The following is a 25,529-nucleotide window of genomic DNA, read 5'->3' on the forward strand; positions in this document are numbered from 1 at the left end:
GTTCCATGCAGTTTCTGCCCAGGGCTGCTGGGTACAGTTCTTCTAGTCTCTTTTAAACAGTGTAACTCTTTGAGGCTCTAGGTTATTCGGGGAGTCCGGCTTCCAGGCACCTGCCTCCTATCGTCCTGGGGTCATGTCTGCTAACATTCATGTGGGGACAGACCTGTAATCTCAGCTCTTTTATCCAAGACCAAAACCCCTGGGTGCCTTCAGCTTCAGTTCCAGTATACTCATCTGACTTTCATTTGTTTCTTCATCCTTGGAAATTGAAGGTTTTCCTTCATGATTGCTTTTGTTGTTGCTGCCTTAGCTTTTATCCTTAACTAAGTATTTTTAAAATATGATTACAGTTTATTCAGCAATTCTGTGTTTGTACTGGGAAAGAGACAGCTACATTAGCTTAATCCATTTTGTTTTCAGACATTTGTGGCAGTGTTTTCTATAGTGTGTGACATCAGACCATCCTCAGAATTCAATTCTGACTGCTAGTTCTTGTCCTCAGGAGGGGACTAGGCTCTGATGTGGGTACCAGGGACTCGGTCAGAGGCATAACTAACATTATTTCAGCATCTGTTAGAGCCCCAACTCCAAGCCACTCACTTTATATCATTTAATTCTTCCAATTCTTTACTTCCAACAGCATTACCCGATTATAGATTAGGAGACTGAGACTTAGAGATGTAGAGATTTAGAGACTTGTTTCAGCATAAGGAGATTCAGAATTCAAGCTGTTTGACTCAAAATCACATAACTTCAGTGATAGTCTGCTGCCTCCACAGACATTTTTTCTGTGAATTAAGTATGTGAATGGGTTAAAAAAAAATGAGACTTTGCTGTGTTTATCAGCAGCCATGACAAAATTTGAGGGCTCATTAGCACGGGGGAATGTCTGGAGGAGTCTACACATGTGTTTGCCAGCTCCATTCTTCTCATTGGCGAGATTTGTGGGATATCACAGAAAATGCTCAGTTTTGCCTCAACTCACTCAGAAGGAAGTTGTTTCTTCCTTTGGAGAGAAGTGAAAGGGAGGATTCATAAGAAGTTTAGACAGCTGGAAAGAACTTTAATGACAAAGTCTACATGAGGGAATGCAGGTTCTTCCTGAATGGGGCTGCCATCATAAGATGCAAAGATCAGTTTTAAGAAAAAACAAAGCAATGATAGTAGAAAATGATAAAGTCAAACCTTTGAATTCACAGTTTAGCTTCTTAATCAACATGTGTTTTTATCAAAACCAACATGCACCCACTAAAACTAATATTTAATATTTTGAGCCAGTGAAAGAAAAATGTTCTTAAAACCATTTTTATTTTGGAAAAAGTATTTATTTTGTTCATGTGCACGCACTGAATCATTGGTGGTCTAAGTCTACCTTAGCGAGAAAAAGGTTTACTTAGTTTTTCAAGGAGCACATTATTTGTTCCTATAAATTCATGTGTAGTTAGCTTCCTCTCCTATAGACCCAGCACAATACATAGGTATTCTGCTCTTGGCCATAAAAAATTGCCCATAAACACAAAATGATGTTATTTTCAGAAGTCTGATCATAGTTTTTAAGCCGTGTTAATTACCTTTTTATTTTAATAAATAATATACCTTTATTTTAATAATATACCTATACCTAAAATAATATACCTATATTTTAATAAAGAATTTTCCCTGTGGGATCCTTATTGATTTAAGTCAATCCAGTGCTTATACAAAGTCTCTCACATACACTTAATAAACTTTGGAATTAAGAGGGGGCCCTCCCCTCCAAATACAAATGTTTATATGTATTGCCATTAATAGAAGCAGGAGCAAATCTTACTTAGATGTTTGCTCAGAACATCTAAATTCCCTTGGCATTTGGGGTAGGTTTTTATCTCCTGGATGGGGTTGCTTAGAATGTATTGTTTTCTCTGGCATTTAGTGATGCTGAAAGGGGAGTCTTTTTTCCAATAATATCTCTGTTGTATTCATTTCAGTGTTTAGGTGAGGAAACTGAGCACTAAAGTGACTTTGTCCAGGTTAGTCAAGGCAACAATAGGAGCAAACGAGGCAGTTGTCTCCCATCAGGTTTCTGTGTGACCTTGAGCTAGTCATTTAGCCTGTCTGTGCCCTCAGTTGCCTTGTCTGTCAAAAGGGGCTAGGAATAGTAAAGGCGGTGGAGTTAATGCAGGCGAACCTCCTAGATCAGTGTCTGACACAAAAGCACCATGCAAGTTTTCTTTTTATTATTACCAGTAACTTCACAGAATGGATGTCTGCAGGAGGCAGGATGGTTCATGGTTCCTGTTGGTTTCAACACTACCCTAGTCCGAGTTTCCTGGATAATAAAGTCTGAGCTAAGGTTGCATGGTGGGCTTTATCCAGCAGCAAGAGTGAGGGGAGAAGGGAAGAGAGAGGGAAGGAGCATGAAAGGTGGTGCATTGCCTGGCTGCCATAGCTTCACAAGAAAATCAGCCCGTTGCTCAGTCACATAGAAAGCTTCTAGTTTGGCTGTGTGGTACCCATGTGCTCAGTGAAGTCAGGCAGGGAGGGGAGGGGAGGGGCATGTGTCCACCAGCACCTTAACTCCCCTGATCTCATAGGCTGTGTAACTCAGTTCCCCATGCTCCCTCTGCCCCTACACACAACTCTGGAGGTGACTGGGTTCCAGCTCTAGTGTAGCACTGCTGCCTTGGAATCCAGAAGCCTGAGGATGAGCCAGTGTCTCTGTGGGTCTGGCCAGAGGTGGGTGGAGCTGGGGTGCTGGAGCCACACCAGCTCCTGCTGGACCATGTGCTGTGCATGCTGTGCAGGAGCCCTGCCCTCAGCCTGAAGGAGGCAGAGATGGATGGTGGTGTGAGGAGAAGAGGGGACAGTGGCAGTGATGTGTATCTCCGTGGAGCCCAGTGGCAGAGGCTGGGGAGGCGGGCAGTGTGGAACCATCAGTGTGGTCTCTGCCCCGGGACCAGCCTTGCCACTCACCTCTGTGCAGCCTCAGTAAGCTTCTGTCCTCAATTCTAAGTGAGATTATCACGCGAATTAGAAGAAATATATGTAACGTGCCTTTAGTGCTTGGCCCAGAATAGACAATAAATGACAGGGAATACTTTCCTATCTACCTATATTTGAAATAGAGATCACTTTCCCTTAACACTTGTATTTGCCTCTGGAAATAAAACATCCACTTGAATTCAAAGTTATGACTGAGATGAACCAAAGGAGGCTGGTACTACAGCAAAGGGGAATATTTAACCCTAGGGCATGTCGACGGAAATGGCTAAGAAAGCTTATGGCAGAGAAGAGAGGCCATCCAAGGAGGTCAAAGGATTCAGGGAAAATCATGAGAATCAAGAAATGATTCCACGCTAAAATTTGTTTTGTGTAATTATAGATTTGTTTTTCTTTTTAGCTAGGGAAAAGGGAGAACGCATGGTTTCCAACTCCTGTCCCGTGGGCGCAGTGAGTCTAGGTTATTTAGCACCATCATCTGCAATCTTGACCCTCAGGGAGGATAGCAGTGTCAGTGTTAGACCAAATGGAGGCTGTGACAGGAAACCAGGAAGGAAGGATAAGCAAACGGGAGATTGCTAGGCTCTGGGGGCCCCAAGGTCAGATCAGATCTGAAACTCAGAGGGAGGATAGTGTTTGGGAATCATACTTATAGTTCCTGGAACCATAGAAGTGACAGCAAGTCTGAGTTCAAAGGCTATGCACAGAAGGGACTATGATTCCACAGAGCATCTCCTTTTCCTGAAATGGGTACAAGCAGAACACGGAAGCAGAACAGGGGGATGGCTTTCGAGTCAGCCAGAGCTGTGCTGAGAACTGACTTACTGACCTTCGGACTTGTCACCTTGGTCAGCCTGTCTTGTTATCTGTAAAGGGGGAATAGCAGCCATACCTCCATCATGACCTTGTTGTGAGGACGCGTGAAAAGCTCTTGGTGGAAGCCTGGCACACAGTTAGCTCTGATAGCAGTTCACTGTCTTACTTGCTACTGCTTCAGCAGCCTGTGTATTTCTTGCAGGTTATATTCCTCTTGGAGTTCTTTCAACCAGATGGCTTTTCCATCTGAGAGTATCTGTGGTATATGAAGGAAATGTCTTTGTGGCATTCACTGGATAACCTGGAGCTGACTGGTTTCTCAGTAGATAGCTCACTGATGAAGTCATTTAATCAATAAATATTGATTGAGCAGGTGCTCAGCAAGGTGTCAGGGGTAAACAGTCTGGCTCTCACCCTCCCCCACCTTAGAGTGTCCTCATCTGGTGGGACGAGGGACGCGTCAGCACCTCAGCTCATGATTACTGCTCAGTGGAAGGGCTTCTTAAAGTAAGGTTTTGAAAGGGACATCCGTGAACCTATGAAAATATATGCAAAATACTGTGTGTCAGGATATATTCATTTTTTTTTCTGGGGTTGGGGGTCCATAAATCTCATCAAAGCCACAAAGGGTACTGGACCCAAAAGGGGGCAGGAGTCACTGCCACAGACACAAGGGACATAGTAATGCCTTACCAGCCAGGGAGAGGAAGATGAGGCCAGGGAGATGTGCAAAGAACAGGAAATGCATTAACTGGGCTTGACTGCTTAATGCCTGGTGATTGTTTTTTTTTTTCACTCAAAGTCTTGGTGGCTTCTCTCCAAATGGGGGAATTGAGTCCAGAAAATTTCAGGACTGGTTAAATGGGAGAGCCCTAGTCTTAGAGGAGCCCATCCAGGAAGACAGTTGCTAGATGGTACATTAATTTGGGAGCTAACTAAGAGATGAAAGGCAGGATATTTCCTAGCCTGTCAGCCCTGAAAAATACTGAAATGAAAGAAACTTTCCTAAGGTTAATTTTCAGGGGCCACCTGTTAATAGAATTCAAGGGAATATTAGCAACCTAGATTACTTTGGCCTGTAGATGTGTGTGCATTATGACACTGGTTCCTCAAGCTTCCTGAGGTGGAAAGTATAGGTGGCACTGTTTCCATTTTACAGATGAGATGCTGAAACCCTGGAGGCTGCGGGTTGCCCAGGTTACACTGATAAAAAGGGTAGAACAACCATGGTCATCTGGCCTGTCCCCTCCACCACGGACATTTAATTATCTGCCCAAGGTGCATAATAAGCCCTCCATTGATATTTGTGGAACTAATGTTCTTTTATTAAAAAAAAATCAAAGATCCAAGTAAACACCAAGATTTTTTTTTTTTTATTTTTTTGATGTGTTATTTTCTCAAAATATATCATCTGGAATGTAAACTATGATAATATCATTTACTTTATTCAAAGTCAGCTCAACTAAAAAAATATTTATCCAAGGTTTACTGTGTCACCAGAGATTGAGTTAAGTACTTGAATCCACATTTACGATGTTTGCATTTCAAGGAACATTGAGTCAGTTCTGCACAAATCATTGCTATATAATGTGTTTGGGGAGGTTATGTAGTATGGGTCCACCAATTAATTTCATCATAATGAAAAATGGGAAAACAAGAAATCCCCATGACTCAGTTTGGTTTTAAATGATCTAATTATAATTCATTTCACGTTCAAACATGACTCTTGGTTTGGAAATCCATTCCATTTATTTCTCTAGGTAAGCACAAATAATGTATTGGAAAAAATATGGGGAACTCTGCATGTTCTGTTAGAAAGGGAAACAAGAAGTAAATCGGTTACCTTCACAAAATGAGTGTTAAGTTTTGGGTTATTGTTGTTCCTTTTTGAGCTGTTTTACTCTATGAGCATGTAAAATGGGAGTGAAAGTCTTCAGTGTCTGTCCCTCCTGCTAGCTCCAGTTCTACTTCTGGCTGGTTAAGTAGCTGGACTTTGGAGCCAGATCGACCAGGGTTGGGTCCAGCTCCATCACTTCCCAGCTGCACGGCTCTGGGCAAGTTGCCCATCTAAGCTTCTCATCTTAAAAATGGGGGTAAGAATAGGACTCAGCTCCTAAGGTTATTGTGAGGATTCAAGGAGATCATGCGATTAATCTTTTTGAATAGTGGCTGGCATTTAGTATGTACTCAGCTAATATTGAGTAATGTTAATATTTATTTTAATATTAGTAGTTATATTTGCAATATATTGCATATATATGCAATGCCTTCGCTAAAATACAATAAGACTATCAAATATAAATATATTTACTAATATATATATATATATATATATATATATATATATATACACACATACTATCAGAAAGGAAAATATCTGCTTCCTTTGATGTCCTATTTTCCAGTGATGTTGAAAATGAAGATCAGAAAAAACTCTAGAGTTCTCTGATTTCACCCCTGAATAACGGGAAGTAATTAAATGTTCCCTGCAAAAAATTTTAATTCTAGTATTCAATACCAGAAAAGAAAAAAAGCAACCCTATTTACTTTCCAGTTAGAGATGCAAACAAAAATAAAGCACAGCTGCTGTTACTGCTCCATGGGCACCATCTCTACTTGGTACCAAGAGAGATAATGATCTTGCAGTATAATTTTATAAGGAGATAATGAAATCAATTACATTATCTCAAGGGTAAACACTGAAGGCCTTATCCCATTGCTGGTTAAGATGGACTGTAACTGTGGCAGCTGCTCACCCACCGTTATAGATTATTTTGGATGAAAGAAAACATGGGCTAATAAATTAAGATTTGACAACATAGGAGTGTCGATGGCCTTACAGTTTGATATTCAAGAATGAAAGCAGCAATACAATTGATGGATAAAAATTCAACACAGAGCAACCACGGACATGAGTGAAGGCAGTGATAGACAAACAATTTGGTTCATTTTGATTATTAAATTGTAAAGTTTTCACAAAAGCTTAGAAAAAAAAATCTGCAAACCGTTTGGGTCCACTGAAACTCCATGTGATCTTATAAAATATTATGAACCACAAAAATAAGAGGCTGAGAAGAAATATAGGAGGCTGTCGGGATATGTTTCTATTAATTATAATGACTATAGAGTTAGTAGGATTCCTTCCAAGGCATGGTGATTGAAGTAGATAACATCTTTTGTTGTTATGATACTTAAACTTTATAGAAAAGATTAATTTATAGACATTCAACCCATTAAATAAAATCAATAATTATGAACTTCTATAACCAAGTCCGTGAGATTTCAGGGCCAGAAAATCTGCTTTATAAATAAGTGAATTCAACACTGACACAAGTTGCGTGACCTTGGGCAAGTTCCTTATCTAACTCTTTCAGAATAATCATAAATACCAGGTAGTATCGTATCAAATAAATGTGCTAAAATTGTGCTTATTAGCACATAGTAAAAACTTGAATTAAATGATAAGAGGCTTCCTTTCTGCTTCTTTTCTCACTCTTAAGTTTTTTACAAGTTTATATGCTTCTTTTCTTTCTTTTTGAAAAATGATTTTTATTTTAGCTTGATCTAGTGACTCTGTACTATTTATTCCAGTTATCTTGCAGTGTATAATTATTCTAGTCTCTATATCTTAAATTTAACATGCATTTTAACAGACACTCTGTCCAAGAGAAAAGTCATTGGAATAACCCTTGTTTTCCTTTGCTGTGCTAGGAAAGTTGGCAGAGTTAACCATAAGACAGTTTAATCAATAGAAAAGGGCTTACAAATTCATGAGTAGCAACGATATGATGTAATTTCTTACTTGTTTTTCCTTGTCTCATTTCCTTTAAGTTTCTCATTACCTTGTATTTTAGATAAAGCAAAACCTGGCTCACGGTTGGCATCTAGTAAGTGTTTGTTGAATCGAGAAGGAAGGAAATTAATATTTTAATTGTGACCAGAGGCAACAAGCTCCTCGATGGAAGCTGAACAGACAGTCATTAAATTATGCAGATTAGGAAACATCTGCCACCTGCTTCTCGTATTCATATGAAGAACTACTTGGGTTAATTTCTTAGGTTAAAGTAAGTACATTATCAGGGGAAGCGGAGTAATATATATAGCATTTTTTGTCTATAGTTAAGGTTCCAGTGTTAAAAGGACCTTAGAGAGGAGATGGCTCAACCTCCTTAGTTTATTACCAAGAGGAGTTACCAAGGCCCTGAGAGTGTAAATGGGCCCATCCTGAGGTGCTGAGCATCAAGAGGAGGTCATTTCCTATTCTTCCCATTTGAATCTTGCCGAAGAGCACTTGTTTTACTGAAACTTCCATCTGTTCCAGGGGCATTTACATATCTACCAAAACTATACGGAAAGATAAAGACTGTGGTTGAGGAGATCAGCTTTTGGGTCAGAGAGACCTGGTTTTTTAAATCCGTTCACTACTTACTAGCTCTGTGACTTTGGATGCAAATTACATAATCTCTCTATGCCTCAGTGTTTTTATCTGTAAAGAGGGGTTGATAAACTTCCGTCATCTTCGATGGAAATAACAAAACTTCATAGATTATTATTGATGATAAACATGATAATGTATAAAAAGGACTTATCACCAAGCCAGGTACATATGAAGTGATTGGTACACGTAAACTGTTATTATAATATAAATGAGAAGTGGAGAAGAAAGTTGAAGGGAAGTGATGTAGGCAAGGATAGGCCTGTGTTTTGCTAATAGTGGGCCATCGATACGGCTGCAAGCTTCCTTACGGCCAACGTGGAGAAAGAAACATGATTGATGACATACTTCACAGAGAACTTTGTCATATTAATTATGTATCTCTGGCCCAACCAGAGCCACATTTCTCCAGCCCAATCTTCTGTATTTCCAAACAAAATGTCTTTCTACCAGACACGGCAGTATAGGTTCCTGAGACTTGACGGATTACAGTAAGGGCGGTCCAAGTTTGGCCAAGACTCTCGTAGTGTTTCCCACAGAGACCCCCAGCTTCTTGATCACACCTGTAGGAGAGAACCTGGCCAAGGGTCTTCCACTCAGCACATGTCGTTCTCAGGAAGGCCTTGGACCTTGGAGAAGGCCAGGAATGAATTTGGGGTTATGTAGCTTATTCCTCTCACCCATGTCAGGAGCTCCTTAACTGCAGGGACCAGCCTTATTCACCTTTACAGATTTCCTCATTGCCTCTCACAGTGAATGGCAGACGCTCAGTAAATGTTTGTGATTTGCAGGAATGAATGGACATGTGTGGTGGAATTGCTGGTATGAAAAACCTGCTGTTTTAGGGCCGGGCTGTAACAGAGCAATTCTTTCCAGCAGTATGAATTTGCCATTCAGCTCCGAGGATGGCGCTCAAGGTTTAAATCTTAGTATTTATTTATTTTTTTAATTTTATTTTTTTTCAATGTTTATTTATTTTTGGGACAGAGAGAGACAGAGCATGAACGGGGGAGGGGCAGAGAGAGAGGGAGACACAGAATCGGAAACAGGCTCCAGGCTCTGAGCCATCAGCCCAGAGCCTGACGCGGGGCTCGAACTCCCGGACCGCGAGATCGTGACCTGGCTGAAGTCGGACGCTTAACCGACTGCGCCACCCAGGCGCCCCTAAATCTTAGTATTTAAAGGAAAAATAAAATCTATATGAATATGAACTCTTCTTCCCTGGGTACTGATGTTTAAAGACTTGTGTTATTAAATGTCGAAATGAGATAGAACTGGTTTTCTTCAAAAAGGAGAGAAGTACGATTTGAGCACCTCCAGTATCTTTCAGAATAGGTAGACTAATCAATTACCTTTCAAGACACGTACATTATTATAAGTCATGGGAAGTCATGGCCCGAACCTCATGTTTCGAAAAGATAGTATTTACACTTTGCTTGGGATATCACCTACAGAGGAAATGTGGAAAAGGTTATGCTGTCATGAAAATGTCTTAAATCTGCTTATGGAAATTGTTGTAAAATGCCCTAAAATGTCTTTAGAAAATATTTAAAGTTGCTTAATTTCATGTGATATTTTTCCGTGTGTTTGTTAGAGTTAAGTATCAATTTATTTTCTCTGAATAACCATTCCCAAACCAGTCTCCCTGGAGTCTTCTCATTTATCCAACCTAATGAAATTGGGTGAAAGCTATGCTGGCATTTATTCAATGTAGTATTTCTCTTTCGTACTTGCTTGTGATTAAGGATCTCACTCCAATTTAATTTACAGGCTAGGAATCTTCTGAATGTTAAAGAGGAAAATAAATGAAAACATTGTTTGAGTAAACTGGGGCTCACACAGAGCTAGCTGACTTGTTTCCATATGCTGTATCTAAGCCTGGATTCATATTGTAGAATAGGGTTTTATTTGACCAAAATAATAAATCCTTGTAACCCCTCTTTTTTCCCCAGCCCCTTTGCTCTTGCCCTGTCTGAAGCCAACATGTCACTGAAAAATGAGCCAAGAGTAAATACCTCTGCACTGCAGAAAATCGCTGCTGACATGAGTAATTTGATAGAAAATCTGGACACACGGGAGCTGCACTTTGAGGGAGAAGAGGTGGATTATGATGTGTCTCCCAGCGACCCCAAGATACAGGAAGGTAAAGACTGGTGGTCTGAGCGAGAAGAGAGTTTCTCAGAGTTGCCTGGCAGAGAGCAGACTTGAAATAACCAGCAAATGATTGATCATCCTTGCTGATGTCCTACCCTGGGCTGAGACCATTTCACTAGCTGTATTCTTGTTGTAGCAGGTTATGATTCTTAAACAGATGCCCATAAAAGGCAAGTTATGCTAATATCGTGTATTCTTACAATATCATTGTGTCCTTGCAATAACTTTATTTACTTGTTTATTTTTTAGTGTGTATTCCTTTCTCTGCTATTTATAAGACTCAAGGATTTAAGGAGCCTAATATACAGACGTATCTCACCGGCTGTCCAATAAAAGCCCAAGTTCTGGAAGTGGAGCGCTTTACATCTACAACAAGGGTCAGAGCATTTATGGACTCACCTTGTATTGGTCCACGTATACCAATTAACACACTGACTTCCATTTTCCTTCCTCATAGCTATGATATGTTTTTAGCTTTTTTTTTTTTTTTTTTTTTTTTTTTTTTTTGTCAAATCACTTGTCTGTCCTATTCACCTCTCAAGAATTTGCTTTCCGTTGAGTCTTGATTCTCATATGCCTTTTTCCTCATTCTGGAAAATGCTTTTTTTTTTTTTTTTAAATACACACCTAAGGCAATTTATAACTTTGATATATAACTTTGCTGAGTGCCGCTCCTAGTCCTCCTCTCTCCTCGATTTTCTGTTTAACGTGGGCTCTTGGGGCATCACCATTCCATCTAGACCATCACATAGAAGCCAAGGAAGAGTTTAGCTTTCCTAATGCTGGTTTAGCAAGAAAATAATGATGCTGCCTGGCTCTTGAAAGAAAAAGAAAAAAAGCCAGGATGTTGGACCGACCAGTGTCCTCACCCAGAGACGGTGCTGAGAGAATACTGCTGGCATCTTCTGCTGCTCTCTGATCTGCTCCTGGCACCTGTCCTTTAGGTCTGTTCGTGGGGCCTGAGTGCTGGAAGACGGCTTCCATGAAGATGACATCATCAAGCAAAGCATCACTCTTTGGTGTGGATTAGACTAGGTTGTGAGGGGAGCCACCATTGCTCTGTTACCGACTGTACATCACAGTTGTCAGTCTGATAAGTAGAGGGCATTGCCGCAGGCAGGTGGCCTTTGTCCCCTCAGGTTGAGCTCTGGCCACGGCAGACTAAGGCCACCTTTGCTCCTGCCTCAGGGGAAGTGTAGAACAGCCTTTCTCCAGAGACAGGTTCTGTCTGCCTTTCCTCCTTGTCTTTTGCAGAGTGGCATGTGTTACCTGGGTCCTGATAGTTTTGCTTAGTGGCCTGTCCTGACCTACCTGTGTGTATGTTCTGACTCCTAACACCCACCTTTGTGTGCAGCCTTTCCTTTAGGCCCTTTATATGAAGGGGGGTCTCTACCTCCCTGATATACCACTGAGCACAAGGCACTCAGAAATGTCTCTGATGTGGCCTTTGCCTTCTTAGTTTGCCTACCAGCTTTTAACTTCAGAGGGGATACGCATGCTCAGAGGGTGAAATGCCCAGACTCCAGAGCCAGACTGCATGGTTGAAATCCTGTCTTTGTTTTGTGATCTCCAAAAGTTACTTAATCTTTCTGTTTGTCAGTTTTCACATGTGAATAATGCTAAATAATGGATGTAACGGTGCCCACCGTATAGGTTTCTTATGAGGACTTAATAATAATAATAATACACAGCATTATGCAAGGGTATTGCGTATTGTACTGTTGGGGAGCAAGAATGTTCTGTCTGTTTCCAAGATCCTCCTAGCTGGACTAAGACTCAAATTGACATGAGACCCATTAACATGGGTCAAATTTGATTTCGTTAAGTATGGGCAATCCACACAGACGTGGAAATTCCAAAGACAGGCACGTCTGGGACTTCAAAGAGAAAGAATGCAATTCACAGGGAGATGACAAAGAGCAAATGTTTGGTAACAAATGTTTACCAGGCCACTTGGAAATAGTGGGACATATGGAGGACTTTGATCAAACAGGCCTTGCTAGTTCTTCCCTGTCTACCATAGCTGGTTCATCGTATAATCTGTGATGGTGGCTCTCCTCCTGGAGCGGGTCCTCTAGCTCAATTCTTTCTAGGCGCTTGAGGGGGAGGTAAAGAGCTTTTCCTGGATCTGCTGGGTTTTGACTGGTTTTTAACTCAAAGTAGTCTTCATGACAAAGTGGCCCATCTTGGGGTGGCCCATCCTTGGCCCTTATAGTATTACATAAGCATACACTAATACTACATATTATTATTAATAGTAGGTGTCTCCTAAGGTTATTCACAAAGATAAATAAATATTCAAGACCCCCAAACCAGGGACTTCTCTGTGCTTGGACTCTTCTGTTAGTTAGGTGAGATTGGTTTAGTCCTATTCTAATCTGAGTCTGTGTGAGAAAGCTAAGGATCATCTTTTTAAATTTCTTTTTAATGTTTATCTATTTTGAGAGAAAACGAGAGACAGCACACACGTGCATGCAGGAGATGGGCAGAGAGAGAATGCTAAGCAGGTTCCGCACTCTTACTGCAGAACCCCATGTGGGGCTTGATCTCACACTGTGAGATCCTGACCTGAGCTGAAATTAAGGGTCGGATGCTTAATTGACTGAGTCACTGAGGCACCCCGCTAAGGATCATCGTTATCCTACTTCGTGTTTAGTTTACTAAGAAATATGAACTAAAGTCATGCAGTATAAATGTGATTCCAGGTAAATAAAAACACACTTTTTCTAATTACTGAACACATTCTATGTGCTAGCTCAAGGCAAGGCCCTTCTCTTTTCATTTCTGTGACAGCCCAATGAGGTAGGTGTTCTTCAGGCCCTCTCAGGCTGGAGATCTTCCATTTGCCCTCCAGTGCCTCCTCCTACCCTTTTCTACCCTATGCTCTGCCCCTCAGGGCTCTCTGCTTTTGTCCTCTGGTAGGGCTCAGACAGTGAAGAGCCCAGATAGGAGATTGGGGTTACCTTGGGCTGACTGTGTCCCTTGACCAAAGGCACCCCTTTCCCCAAGGCAGCCATCCTTACATGGTTCTCTCCTTCTTGTTCCAGTACCTGGCCCTGCATCTTGTTCCTTCAGGACTAGGAATGCCTTCAGAGTCCCAGGTTACTGTCCTTCCTTTATGGTTTCCTTACCCCTATCACATCTTTATAAGCAGTCCCTTTATTAAAACTCTTCAGATTATTCCAATTCCAGAGAATTCCAATAATTCGGCTGGGATGTTGTCTGACAGAAGTGACGCTTGGCTGAGGCATCACAGCTGGTAGGCTGCACCACAGGGTTTCAGACCTTTAAAATCTTCAAGAAGGATGTGGCAGCTTGTTTTCATCGTATCATACCACTTCACAATTGCTAAGAAGTTTGGTGTACAAAGTCTTGGATTTATATGTGAGGGCTAAAACTTGGCATTTGAAAAAGTTTCGAAGTATTCAGTTTTTGTAGATACAATCCTTGGAAATGTAGTAGCTTTCCTAAATTGTATAATTTTTCTTATTTATTTGGTTCATCTTAAATTGAGCATTTTTGGGGTGCCTGGGTGGCGCAGTCGGTTAAGCATCCGACTTCAGCCAGGTCACGATCTCGCGGTCTGTGAGTTCCAGCCCCACGTCGGGCTCTGGGCTGATGGCTCAGAGCCTGGAGCCTGTTTTCGATTCTGTGTCTCCCTCTCTCTCTGCCCCTCCCCCATTCATGCTCTGTCTCTCTCTGTCCCAAAAATAAATAAACTTTGAAAAAAAAAATAAAAAATAATAAATTGAGCATTTTTCACTTGAATGCAAAGTTTCTGGCCACTCAGAATTTTCCTGCATTCTTCTCTGTGACACATGATGAAGGATGACACCTGTAGTAATGTAAAAGTAAAAGTGAACATAAAGTAAAAGGCAACATATAATATTGAACCCCAGAACAGTTTTTTTCTACTTCCGGTTGTAGTAATTGTCATGAATCCTAACTAGAGGCAAAGCAAATGCTACATTTGAATATTTACCAGTGATATGGCTGGATTTCAGACTTAAGAGCACAAGTTGCATTGATACTCTTGCTCATATTTTATATAGTAAAGCATGGCCACTCCGTGTAGATGTAGAAGTTAGCAAAATAGGACTGTGGGGGATGCCTGGGTGGCTCAGTCGGTTAAGCATCCGACTTCAGCTCAGGTCATGATCTCATGGTTCATGAGTTTGAGCCCCTCATCAGGCTCTGTGCAGACAGCTCAGAGCCTAGAGCCTGCTTTGGATTCTGTGTCTCCCTCTCTCTCTGCCCTCCCTAACTTACTCTCTGTCTCGGTCTCTCTCTGTCTCTCTCAAAAACAAATGAACATTAAAAAAAATTTAAAAAGATTAAAAAAAAATAGGACTGAGGGCCAGGAATCACGCATGTGGTTGCTGACACCAGAGCCTGGATAAATAAAGTAGCAGAGGAGACATTTACTTTCTTCTACCCCCAACATCTTTGGTGCCTAAATCTTCCAGGAAGGGCCAGTGTCCTTTGGGTAGTCCAGAGTGCCCACTGCCTAGCCACCCTACACACCATCCCCCTGTCCACGGAACTTCCTTTAAGATCTCCTCCGCTTTATAAACATCCCTCAGTCTCCTAACACTTTGTACTGTATCAAAACTATCCCCCAGGCCTGTTAGTTCTGATTGAAATCATTACTAAGATATGTTTGCATTTTAATAAGAAATTTTTTTTTTTAATTTTAAATGGGGATTCATTTTAGTTAAGTAATTGGGAAAAATATTTTGTGTGTAGTCTTTCACTTTTTCCCTCTAATCATCCTGTACCTTGTTGGTCACTGGTGGTCCTTCAGAGCAAGGAGATGTTGTAGACAGGGATGGACCTTGGAATATGTTTCAGAAGGAGAAGGCATTAATGTCATCTGTGAAGGACGAGTAGCTGGCTAAGATCATGCTCCTGGAATCCATTTCCTCCAGCTTTCCTCTCACCCGCTCCAGTGGTCTGTTCACTGTTTATACTTTGGGACAAGCAAAATCACCGCTGATATCTAATTAGGGTCTTCACTCATTGTCTCCTTTACCTGATTTCTTGTTTCAGGGCTGTGTGTGTGTGTATTTAGAGCAATACGACTTGTGGAAGTTTATCTTTGGTGTTATTCAGAGTTTGTCTTATGTATATTATATACATTATATATATATATATATATATATATATACACACACACACACACACACACATATATATATTTAAGGAAATTTTATTTCTGTAACCACTTGTTTTAGGAAACATTTTGTCTGAGCTATTGTTCATTGAAAGACTTTAGACTTTGTTATCTAAAATATCAATCATTTTCATTGATCACTGTAGGTACCAAGTATCAATCTTTACACTATTGAATTAACACATGGGGAATTTAAATGGCAAGTTAAGAGGAAATTCAAACACTTTCAAGAATTTCATAGAGAGCTGCTCAAGTACAAAGCTTTTATCCGAATCCCCATTCCCACCAGAAGGTAACTGTTTCAGAATTAATTATAAAGTTATCCCAGTATGCAAGCTGGATGGAAAGAGTATTTTATCTATATTATGGGTTAACTTGTCTGTTGTTGGTGGATATTTCTATTAAACAGGCTCTTCTAAAAATAAGCATAAAATGCTTTTATGCTCATATTTATGCTTTCATTTAAATGAGAGTAATACTCAAAGAATAATAAATGTTTCCATTTGTGTGTGTGTGTGTGTGTGTGTGTGTGTGTGTGTGTGTGTGTTAGGCACACATTTAGAAGACAGAATGTCAAAGAAGAGCCTCGAGAGATGCCAAGTTTGCCCCGTTCATCTGAAAACATGATCAGAGAAGAACAATTCTTCGGTAGAAGGGTAAGCCCTTTCAGTCTTCTGTTGTTCAAAATATAATTTTGCAGCACTGTAGAAACATGGCGGCTCCTGGGAGGTGAGGGGGACCTGGCTGCAACTTTTCTTTCCCCCTGATCCCTCACCCAGGCTAGCTTAGCATCTTTGGAACTTGTTAGGCAGCCTTCTTCTCCAGGTCAGAATGGCTGCACTCAGAATGGTTGCATTTCCCAGAAGAGGAAGAGTGTTCTATGAAGAAGTTTTCCTCTGCAGGAACCTCTTTGGGCTGGTTGTGAGTCAAGCTTGAGCTCACCATTGAGGGTTTTGAGATATACTCCTTTAAAAGCATTTATTTCTATCCGTTTGCTCCAGACTTCATAGTGGCTTGTCCCAAGTATATGTGAAGTCTAATTACCAAACTATAAGTGGGCCCTTAGGGTCAGAGAAGAGTAGGACAGAAGCCCCAGGAGCAGGTGCTCTGCCTCAGTGATATGGTGCCACACAGGGTAGAAGATGAATTGTTTTTCAGTAGAAAATTAACAAGGAGGGGCGCCTGGGTGGCTCAGTCAGTTAAGTGGCTGACTTCGGCTCAGGTCATGATCTTGCGGTCCGTGAGTTCGAGCCCCGTGTCGGGCTCTGTGCTGACAGCTCAGAGCCTGGAGCCTGCTTCAGATTCTGTGTCTCCCCCTCTCTCTGACCCTCCCCTGTTCATGCTCTGTCTCTCTCTGTCTCAAAAATAAATAAAAGTTAAAAAAAAATTAAAAAAAAAAAAAGAAAATTAACAAGGAAATATCAGTTCTGTTTTGTAATCTGAAACTTTTATCCTGAAAGGGATATTTGACTTCTCCTTTGTATAGTTGCCATCTTGTTTAAAATCCTTTTAGGGATCTAGAATACATATTTTCCATGATACATGGACATATAAAACTCTACAGTTTGGGGTTACTATGTGCACTTACATGAAAATGCAGCTGAAAATGAGAAGCTGTGGCTTTAACAGTGCAACCACACATCATCATAGTCGATGTGATTGCCATTAACCTCTCACATTTGACCATATTTGAAATCAGAATATAAGTACTAGAAAGTGTCTCTCTCTCTCTCGTTTTAAACTTCCCCCCTTTCCCCCTGAAGAGCTGTTAAACAAACTGCAGTATATCTACCAGTAGTAAATTCAGTGTTGAAATTAAGGAAATCGAGGTTTTTGATAAAATCAACAAATGCCTTAAAACAGTCTACTATGGGCAAGTCCTGTGCTAGTGATTATGGAAGATCGAACGAATATACAGCTTGGGCCTCTTCAACAGTTTGTAAAAGACCTAAGCACATGAAAAGTTGAATAGCAGGAAGCAATTTAAATAAAAGTTCAGGGGAACTATGGAAATAACTCCTTAGTGCTATTCAAGATTCCTTGTCCACTGACAATATGAACAAATAATTGAATAAATTGCAGAAGTTAAGATTGGATAATGGTCACACCACTGTCACTGTTTGAAATTTTAAGTATGAGGACATTATCGCTTCTCTCCTATATTTGTGTTACAGAAACAACTGGAAGACTATTTGACAAAGCTACTGAAAATGCCCATGTATAGAAACTACCATGCAACAGTAAGTACCGTTCAGTGACTTAAATTTTGAAGTACTTTGTAAAAGCATAAATCGGCTGCTAAATTTTGGATCATTTTATCAACACAAGTGCTTGTATCCACTTGTGCATTCCTCGGGTTAAAATTAATGAAATGGATGCAAAGTTGATTTGACAGCAATAATCTAGTTCACAGTGATGCTGTTTTTAAAAATATCAACTATAAATTGATGTGTCTAGATGAACTTGTAACACTGGTCTAGGCTAGATTATCTAGAAATCAATGCCCTTCTCTTCTCAGGTTTCCAGAATAATGCCCCAAAGCATTTCTAACCCTGAAGAAAAAAACCAAAAAAACACTGAGTATAAGTGATGAAAACAGCTGAGCAGAGTTGAATACCCAAAGATTAGACAGAGCGTACTGCTTGGTTGGCCATCTGATTGGCCTGCGATGCTTATAAAGGGCCTGTCTTTTCATGTGAAAGTGAGAAGCATGGGAAAAGCTAGGGAGAGAAAAAACTCCCGAGAAATAAGAGAAAAGAGGTGGTGGGGCTTAGAAGCAGCTGGGAGGCACACAGCTGGCAAACAGAAGGGGGTGGGCTTTTATAGGAGTTCTCAGAAAACAAGCTCAGCCCTTTTAGAGGCCTTGGAGGTGGGGTGTTTTTAAAGGGTTCACCTTCAATTATCAAAGGTCCAGGTAACTGAGACGATATTGGATTATTGTGTTTTTATGTCTGTGTCTTATAAACGGTACTGCTGTGGGGTTGAACGTACGCATGTAGTGTGTGTGGAACTTAAGGACAGACACGGATATGTCCTACAAGATGTGGCCTCCAGTTTAGAGAGTGGTGGCGCATAAGGGAAGCTGTCTGTGTATTGAGGAAAGGAAGCAAGAGTACCTGGGCTCTTTGGAGTTTTCCGGTGGGACTTGCTGCCCGCCAGGGTATTATTTGGAGGCCGGGACGTGTACCCGGCCGGTCCCCTTTACACACAAAGGATCCGGGGCCGAGCCACAGTCCCCCTTCTACAGCAGTTTGCTGTATGTCTGTTTGATGGACTTGAAGGAGCGTCTGTGGTTTCGTAATCCTGGAGAAGTATTTTCCCAGGGAGACTGGCAACATGGGTCCAACCAGAGGATCTCAGGAGGAGGAGGGTGGGAGGGATTTCTTCCCTCCTAGGACTCAGGAATGTGCATCTTTGAAAGAATATAACGAGTGAGGATATTACTGCTATTATTTACAATTAGTTAACTGCTATTTCTCCTGCTAAAAACGCTGCTTCCTGTTGTGCTCTCTGAAATCACATATGCTGTTTTCTTTAATAGAGATTTATTTAAGTGTGTACTAGTACCAGTATGCAATAATTTTCTATTTGTTTTACTGTTCTGCCTGCCCGTGACTTTACTTGTACTATTTCTTGTGGCTTTGAGACAGTGATTGCTGAGTTTAGTCTTCTCTTTCTATGGATAGTGCTACATTTTGGATTCTAATGCTGATTAGATGATGATTACCTTTTTTTAAATGTTCATTTTAATTTATTTTCCAATCATAAAACATTTTCCAAAGTTGAGCCATAGTGTATCTAGAAATTCTAGAATGTCTTCTAAACATTTCCTTGGAGAGGGAAAACCTGGTTACAACTCGCCTAATTTATGTTATTCCACATTTTTTTTTTTTAACGTTTATTTATTTTTGAGACAGAGATAGACAGAGCATGAACGGGGGAGGGGCAGAGAGAGAGGGAGACACAGAATCGGAAACAGGCTCCAGGCTCTGAGCCATCAGCCCAGAGCCCGACGCGGGGCTCGAACTCACGGACCGCGAGATCGTGACCTGGCTGAAGTCGGACGCTTAACCGACTGCGCCACCCAGGCGCCCCTGTTATTCCACATTTTTAATGGCAACTTATTTACCCCAAGAACTTTCGTTCAAAAGTTTCAAAATGATTCAAATTTTGTAAGATACAGTTTGATCTATCTTAATTTTCTTTCTTTCTTTCTTTCTTTCTTTCTTTCTTTCTTTTATCTTCTAACATTATTTAACTTTCCTGTGAGACACTCTGGCCTGGAGACTAGATTTATGGGCTTTTGCCTCATATTTGTCAAATTAGATTGGCATCTTTGTGTCTCATTTTGATAACTGTGAGAAATATTAAAACTCTTGTCTATAAAATCATATTAAAAGTTATTTTTATACAATCATATATAATTAACTTATTTTTATAAGTGTAAAGCAAACCTATTAGAAATTAATTTGGGTTTTTAGGCCAGAGGACATGGATCATAGGCCAAGGGATCAGATAGGATCATATCTCAAATTTCAATAAAATTTCAGTGAAATTAGACATGGACAACTTTTCTTATTTTCATATGGTCATTGGTTAAGTTGGTATTTAGATAAGTAACTTTTTATTCAGGAGAATGACTTAAAAATTTTTTTTAATGTTTGTTTATTTTTGAGAGACAGAATGTGAGTGGGGGCGGGGGCAGAGAGAGAGGGAGACACAGAATCTGAAACAGGCTCCAGGCTCTGAGCTGTCAGCACAGAACCTGATGTGGGGCTTGAACTCACGAACTGTGAGATCATGACCTGAGCTGAAGTCAGACTGAGCCACCCAGACACCCCAGAGAATGACTTTTTAAAAATTTCTTTTAATGGAAACCAATTTGACAATAAATTTCATATTAAAAAATAATAATAAAATAAAAGAAAATATTAAGTACATAAAAAATAAAATACAATTTCTTTTATACTCTTTGAGGTTCTGAAAAACAGAACATCTTAGTGTTTTAGTGGATTTAACATCAGATAGTTCCCTCAGAGATTATTGGTAATTCATTGTTTTCTTTACTCATTTGTAAAATAGGGATAAATGTATTTTGACTCTCTTCAAGGCATAATATGCTAAAAAAAAAAAAAAGAGAGAGACATATTTACTCAATTAACATACCAAATCTCAAGCAGAATTCCTTTTGTGTTCTAAATTTTATTGGTGCTAGCTCTAGTACTGAACCTACTAGCTGGGCATTTTAATTAATAACTGAAAAATGCTTAGATCCCAGGGAATTTAAAGGAAGAGTCATTAGGAACAGTAAATGCACTATTTTTGTAGCTGAAGATTAAAATCTAGAAATGGAACAAAGTGCATAATTTCCAAGAGAAGGGTCCTAGGTTGATCCGATGATGTTGCTAACTTCTGGTAAGTCATTTTACTGTAACTCAGATTCCTTACCTCTGAGAGGCTAATTTCAAGCTAATTCCCCTGTTGGAAGGAAGGAATCTGAAGATAAACATCCTGTAGGTTAATAATACCGAGTTCACCCCTCCCGTGTTTTGTGAGGTGAATGAATTTAGTTTGAGGGGAAGAATGGGTAGAGATGAATAAAGGTGTTTCCATGCCAACAAAGAAGCTGTACTGTTAAACAGCTGCGCCTGCAAATTAAGGGAGGTGTTGTCATTCTCATGATTGAGTCTTAAGAGTTAGGAGAGTCCAGCCTCTCAGTTTCCTCCACAGATGAGCCATCTTCTCTTCTCTCTGGTATGGTGTTAACCGTCTGACCGTGAAGGCAGTCTTTCCTGGCATAGTTGAGCCTACCTCCCAGCCTCACCATAAAGGCCCTGCCCAACCCAATGCTCTTGTGTCCCTTCTGAGAATTTCCTACTTCGGCACTTGCTAGAATTTTTGTTACCTCAGGCTTAAAGGGGACTGCTGAACACCTCCCTTCTCTTCTAGTACAAAGATGAGGTAGGACAGTAGTGTATATATGACTGCCAGGTAATTTCCAGGGTTTGCTGTTACCCCTTGGGTTACTTGCTTGTCCCTTGTCATTTACTTCCCTGTTTCTCTAATGTTTAATTGCATTTTTCACAAGTTTCTTTGAAAAAAAAACATTGATTAATGCATTATTCAAAAGATCAATAAGCCCAGTGGAATACTATCCAGCTAAATTGATCATTAATTCATGTTCTTGAGTATCACTTGTACAAATAGAGAATGGAATTATTATCACTAAAGATACACTGAAAAGTTTGGACAACACAATCTTTGTTAAATTTCAAAATGTGTTATTGGGGTTTGCTTTTTTTATGTTTATTTTTGAGAGAAAGACAGAGACAGAGACAGACAGAGACAGAGACAGACAGACAAACAGAGAGAGAGACAGAGAGAGAGGGAGAGAGAGAGAGAAGGGGAGGGACAGAAACAGAGGGAGACACAGAATCCAAAGCAGGCTTCAGGCTCCAACCTGTCAGTAAAGAGCCCCATGTGGGGCTCGAACTCACAAACTGCAAGATCATGACCCAAGCTGAAGTCGGATGCTTAATTGACTGAGCCACGCAGGTGCCTATTGGGGTTTGCTTCTAAATTGACCTTGCCACATTCACTTTTAATCTGATAAATCTATATTAGAGCATGCATGGCCAGAGATTTTTTTTTTTTTTTTTTTTTTTTTGTCTATAATAGAGCTAGTTTTTTTCTTGAAATCTCACCCAGGTGCCCCTGGACAATTAATGTCTTTCTCCACACTAGGGGTTTCTAAAAAAAAAAAAAAAATTAGAGCATGCATGGCCAGAGATTTTTTTGTGTGTGTCTATAATAGAGCTAGTTTTTTTTCTTGAAATCTCTCCCTAGTGAAACTAAAGTGATGAAGATCATTTTTCATTTTATCTTGGTGCACAACTTTACATTTTCTGTATTACTAATACATATATTTTTAATTTACACTTAGCAGTTTTATTATGATATTCTAAAGTTATGATTTTGGAATTATTTCAAAGAATACTTCCGGTGTCAACCCTATGATAAGAGCTATATGAATAAGAAATTATCCAGGTATTAGATAAATGGTTTCCTTGATTTCTGCTTTTCATTTCCTGTTCTACCATTTATCTGTTCTGTAGCTTTGCATAAATTAGTTACACCTCTGTCATAGTTTCTTCCAGTATAAACCAGGATTGATATTTTCTCTCTGCTCCCTAGAGGTGAAATGAGAAGTTGTGGTTTAGGGTTTTGAAACAGTTTGGATTCCATGCTCAAAGTCTGTGATGTCACCTCTAATAAGTCATGCATTACTACATTCTCTAATTTGAAGCATTTCCACAAATCAGATAAAAAAATATGATACCAAATTGCCATCTTTTATATAAGAAATGAAACATAAAGACTTTATATAAAATGTTTATGAAAAATTTAATGTGAGGATATGTTTGATTTGGGGTTTCTAAGTCTTTCTGAATTTTAAATACTTCCTCAAACAACCCTAAGAAAGATATGGAAACAATTGGATAAAGACTGACAGCAGTGAAAGATTTGTAATTTTTTTCTCCCAAGGTTAATATTAGATTATTTTCCATCACATATACAAAACTTTAAAGGAAAACTGTTATGTTTCATTTTATTAATCCCGTTTACAAGCCTAGATCAAATGCCATTTCGTCCGAAGTGTCACATCAGCAAGGAAGTAGTCCCCTTTCCTCCATAACTACTTTGATATGTAATTGTTGTGGTTCTTCCCACAGAACTTTGTGGATATGGAGTGTTTTCCGTGTCTGGTCTCCGCTCTGCTTCTTGACCCCAGGAGCATATCTTTTTTGACTTTGAATTTTCTGTTGATGCTGTTACTGCATGGTTTGCAACCTCTGGTAGATCTGGGCTTACTGTGGCTGCTTTTAAAGAAAATACTGTAATTTGGGAGCAAACTAATGTGTAACTCTAGTTGTTGCAAGGAATACATGAGATAAAACTCGTGTGTGTGCTGAGAATCACGTAATGTTCTTGGTTTTCCCCTCTGCACTTTCATATTTTCATCTAACACTCATGGGGAATGGCTTACAGCTTTTGCAGCTTTGTTTTGAGGAAACTGACTAGTCTGACCTAATTCTGAGTCTATCCCTTGCTAATTATTGATATTGGACAGTAGCTTCTTTTTTTTTTAAGTTGATTTATTTTTTTTGAGACAGAGCACAAGCAGAAAAGGGGCAGAGAGAGATGGGGACAGAAGATCCAAAACGGGCTCTGTGCTGACAGCAGAGTGTCTGATGTGGGGCTCAATCTCACAAACTGTGAGATCATGACCTGAGCTGAAGTCAGACACTCAACCGACTGAGCCACCCAGGTGCCCCTGGACAATTAATGTCTTTCTCCACACTAGGGGTTTCTAAAAAAAAAAAAATAATGTTTATTTTTGAGAGAGAGAGACAGACCGTGAGTGTGAGAGGGGCAGAGAGAGGGAGACACAGAATCTGAAGCAGGCCCCAGGCTCTGAGCTGTTAGCACAGAGCCTGATGCAGGGCTCGAACTCAAGAACTGTGAGATCATGACCTGAGCCAAAGTTGGATGCTCAACCAACTGAGCCACCCAGGTGCCCCTCTACACCCGGGGCTTTTAAACTATGACCCATGGACCAAATCAAGCTCACTGCCTGTTTTTGTATGGTCCGTGAGCTAAGAATAGTTTTTACATTTTAAATGTTTGAAAAAAATTTATAAAGAGTAATATTTTGTGACATAAAAATTATATTAAATTTTGTATTAGTATGCATAAATTAAGTTTTAATGTAATGCGGTCATGCTTATTCATTTATGTATTGTCTATGGCTGCTTTTATGCTACAATAGTTAAAGTATATGATTCACAGAGCCTAAATTCTTTGTCTGACTCTTTGCAGACAAAGTTTGCCTATTCCTGTTCTAATCCTCAGTTTCCTGTTCTGTACAATGGGAAAAATAGCACCTATTTCAGACAGATTTGAGACAGTGTGTGAAAAATGCTTAATAGGGGGCCAGCAGATAGATATTAAGTACTTAGTAAATGTTAGCTATTGGTGTCATTATTATAATATTTGTAGTTTTTATCTTATAATTTGCATAGGAAAGATGGGCCTAAAATTCGCTTCCTTTGCTACTCAATAAAAATAGAATTATTTTTATATTATTGTTACATAAAATCATTTTATTTCATTTGTATTAAAATATTCTGGTATTCCTGATGTTCAAAGACCTCCCCAAACTCGCCTCAACCTACTCTGCCATTTAATTTCACATAACTATCTTCATCTTCCTCACTCTAGCCCAAATGTACATCCCAAGAGCTCTTTACACCTTCCCTGTTCTGTTTCCCCCTTCATCTCCCACTTCCACATGCGAAGTCTAGCTCACCTTTCAGAAGCTGGCCCCAACATTGCCGCCTTCACACACCGCTATTTATGTGCACACTATGTGACACAGTCCCCCTTCCCCAGCAAAGAAAACACAGAAGAGTTTTGGGAGTAAATCCTCTCTCCTCAACTTTCTTGAACATTCTGTCTCTACGTGTGAGAGCAGACATCACTTTCTAGGTTGTGTTTGAATTATGTATACACTTCTGATCTGTTCTCTCGCAGAGATGAAAACAGGGCAATGCCATTGTTCTGTGTAGTCCCCCAGATGTGTTTACACATAGCAGTATCTAATGCATGTTTTTTTTTCAAATGTGTACGTTTATCTTTGTTCCTTCTGGCTTTCTAAAGTATGAATTTCTGGCCTCTTTTCAGACAGAATTCCTTGACATAAGCCAGCTGTCTTTCATCCATGATTTGGGACCAAAGGGCATGTAAGTTCCGTGTTGCATCTTAAAGAGAAGTGTGAAAGTTGATAAGCATTACCATTTGATTTGCCAGCATGCCATGGTGACATGGCTTTCCTGCTACCTTCTTTTCTCCTCAACAGAGTCAGAGCTTCTCAGGGACTCTATTTATACACAGTGGTACCTTGCTATGTTG

At 40.0% G+C, this 25,529-nt stretch overlaps 1 protein-coding gene across 5 annotated transcripts in view; it reads left to right on the plus strand.

Annotated features, from left to right (window-relative positions):
• The window catches only part of PLD1 (phospholipase D1), a 205,797-nt gene that overhangs the window by 67,653 nt on the left and 112,615 nt on the right, over positions 1–25,529 (plus strand). For 4 of the 5 annotated variants that reach the window (XM_045502972.1, XM_045502974.1, XM_045502971.1 and 1 more), the window contains exons 2-7: positions 10,183–10,373; positions 10,634–10,761; positions 15,704–15,849; positions 16,108–16,213; positions 17,732–17,797; positions 25,302–25,360. In XM_045502972.1, the coding sequence (XP_045358928.1) occupies positions 10,214–10,373; positions 10,634–10,761; positions 15,704–15,849; positions 16,108–16,213; positions 17,732–17,797; positions 25,302–25,360 (665 nt within the window). In that variant the 5' untranslated portion in view covers positions 10,183–10,213. The remainder of the gene's footprint in view (positions 1–10,182; positions 10,374–10,633; positions 10,762–15,703; positions 15,850–16,107; positions 16,214–17,731; positions 17,798–25,301; positions 25,361–25,529) is intronic. The other variant, XM_045502975.1, reaches the window with a different exon arrangement.

This window comes from Leopardus geoffroyi, chromosome C2 (assembly GCF_018350155.1).
Source record: "Leopardus geoffroyi isolate Oge1 chromosome C2, O.geoffroyi_Oge1_pat1.0, whole genome shotgun sequence".
NCBI classification, from domain to species: Eukaryota; Metazoa; Chordata; class Mammalia; order Carnivora; family Felidae; genus Leopardus; species Leopardus geoffroyi.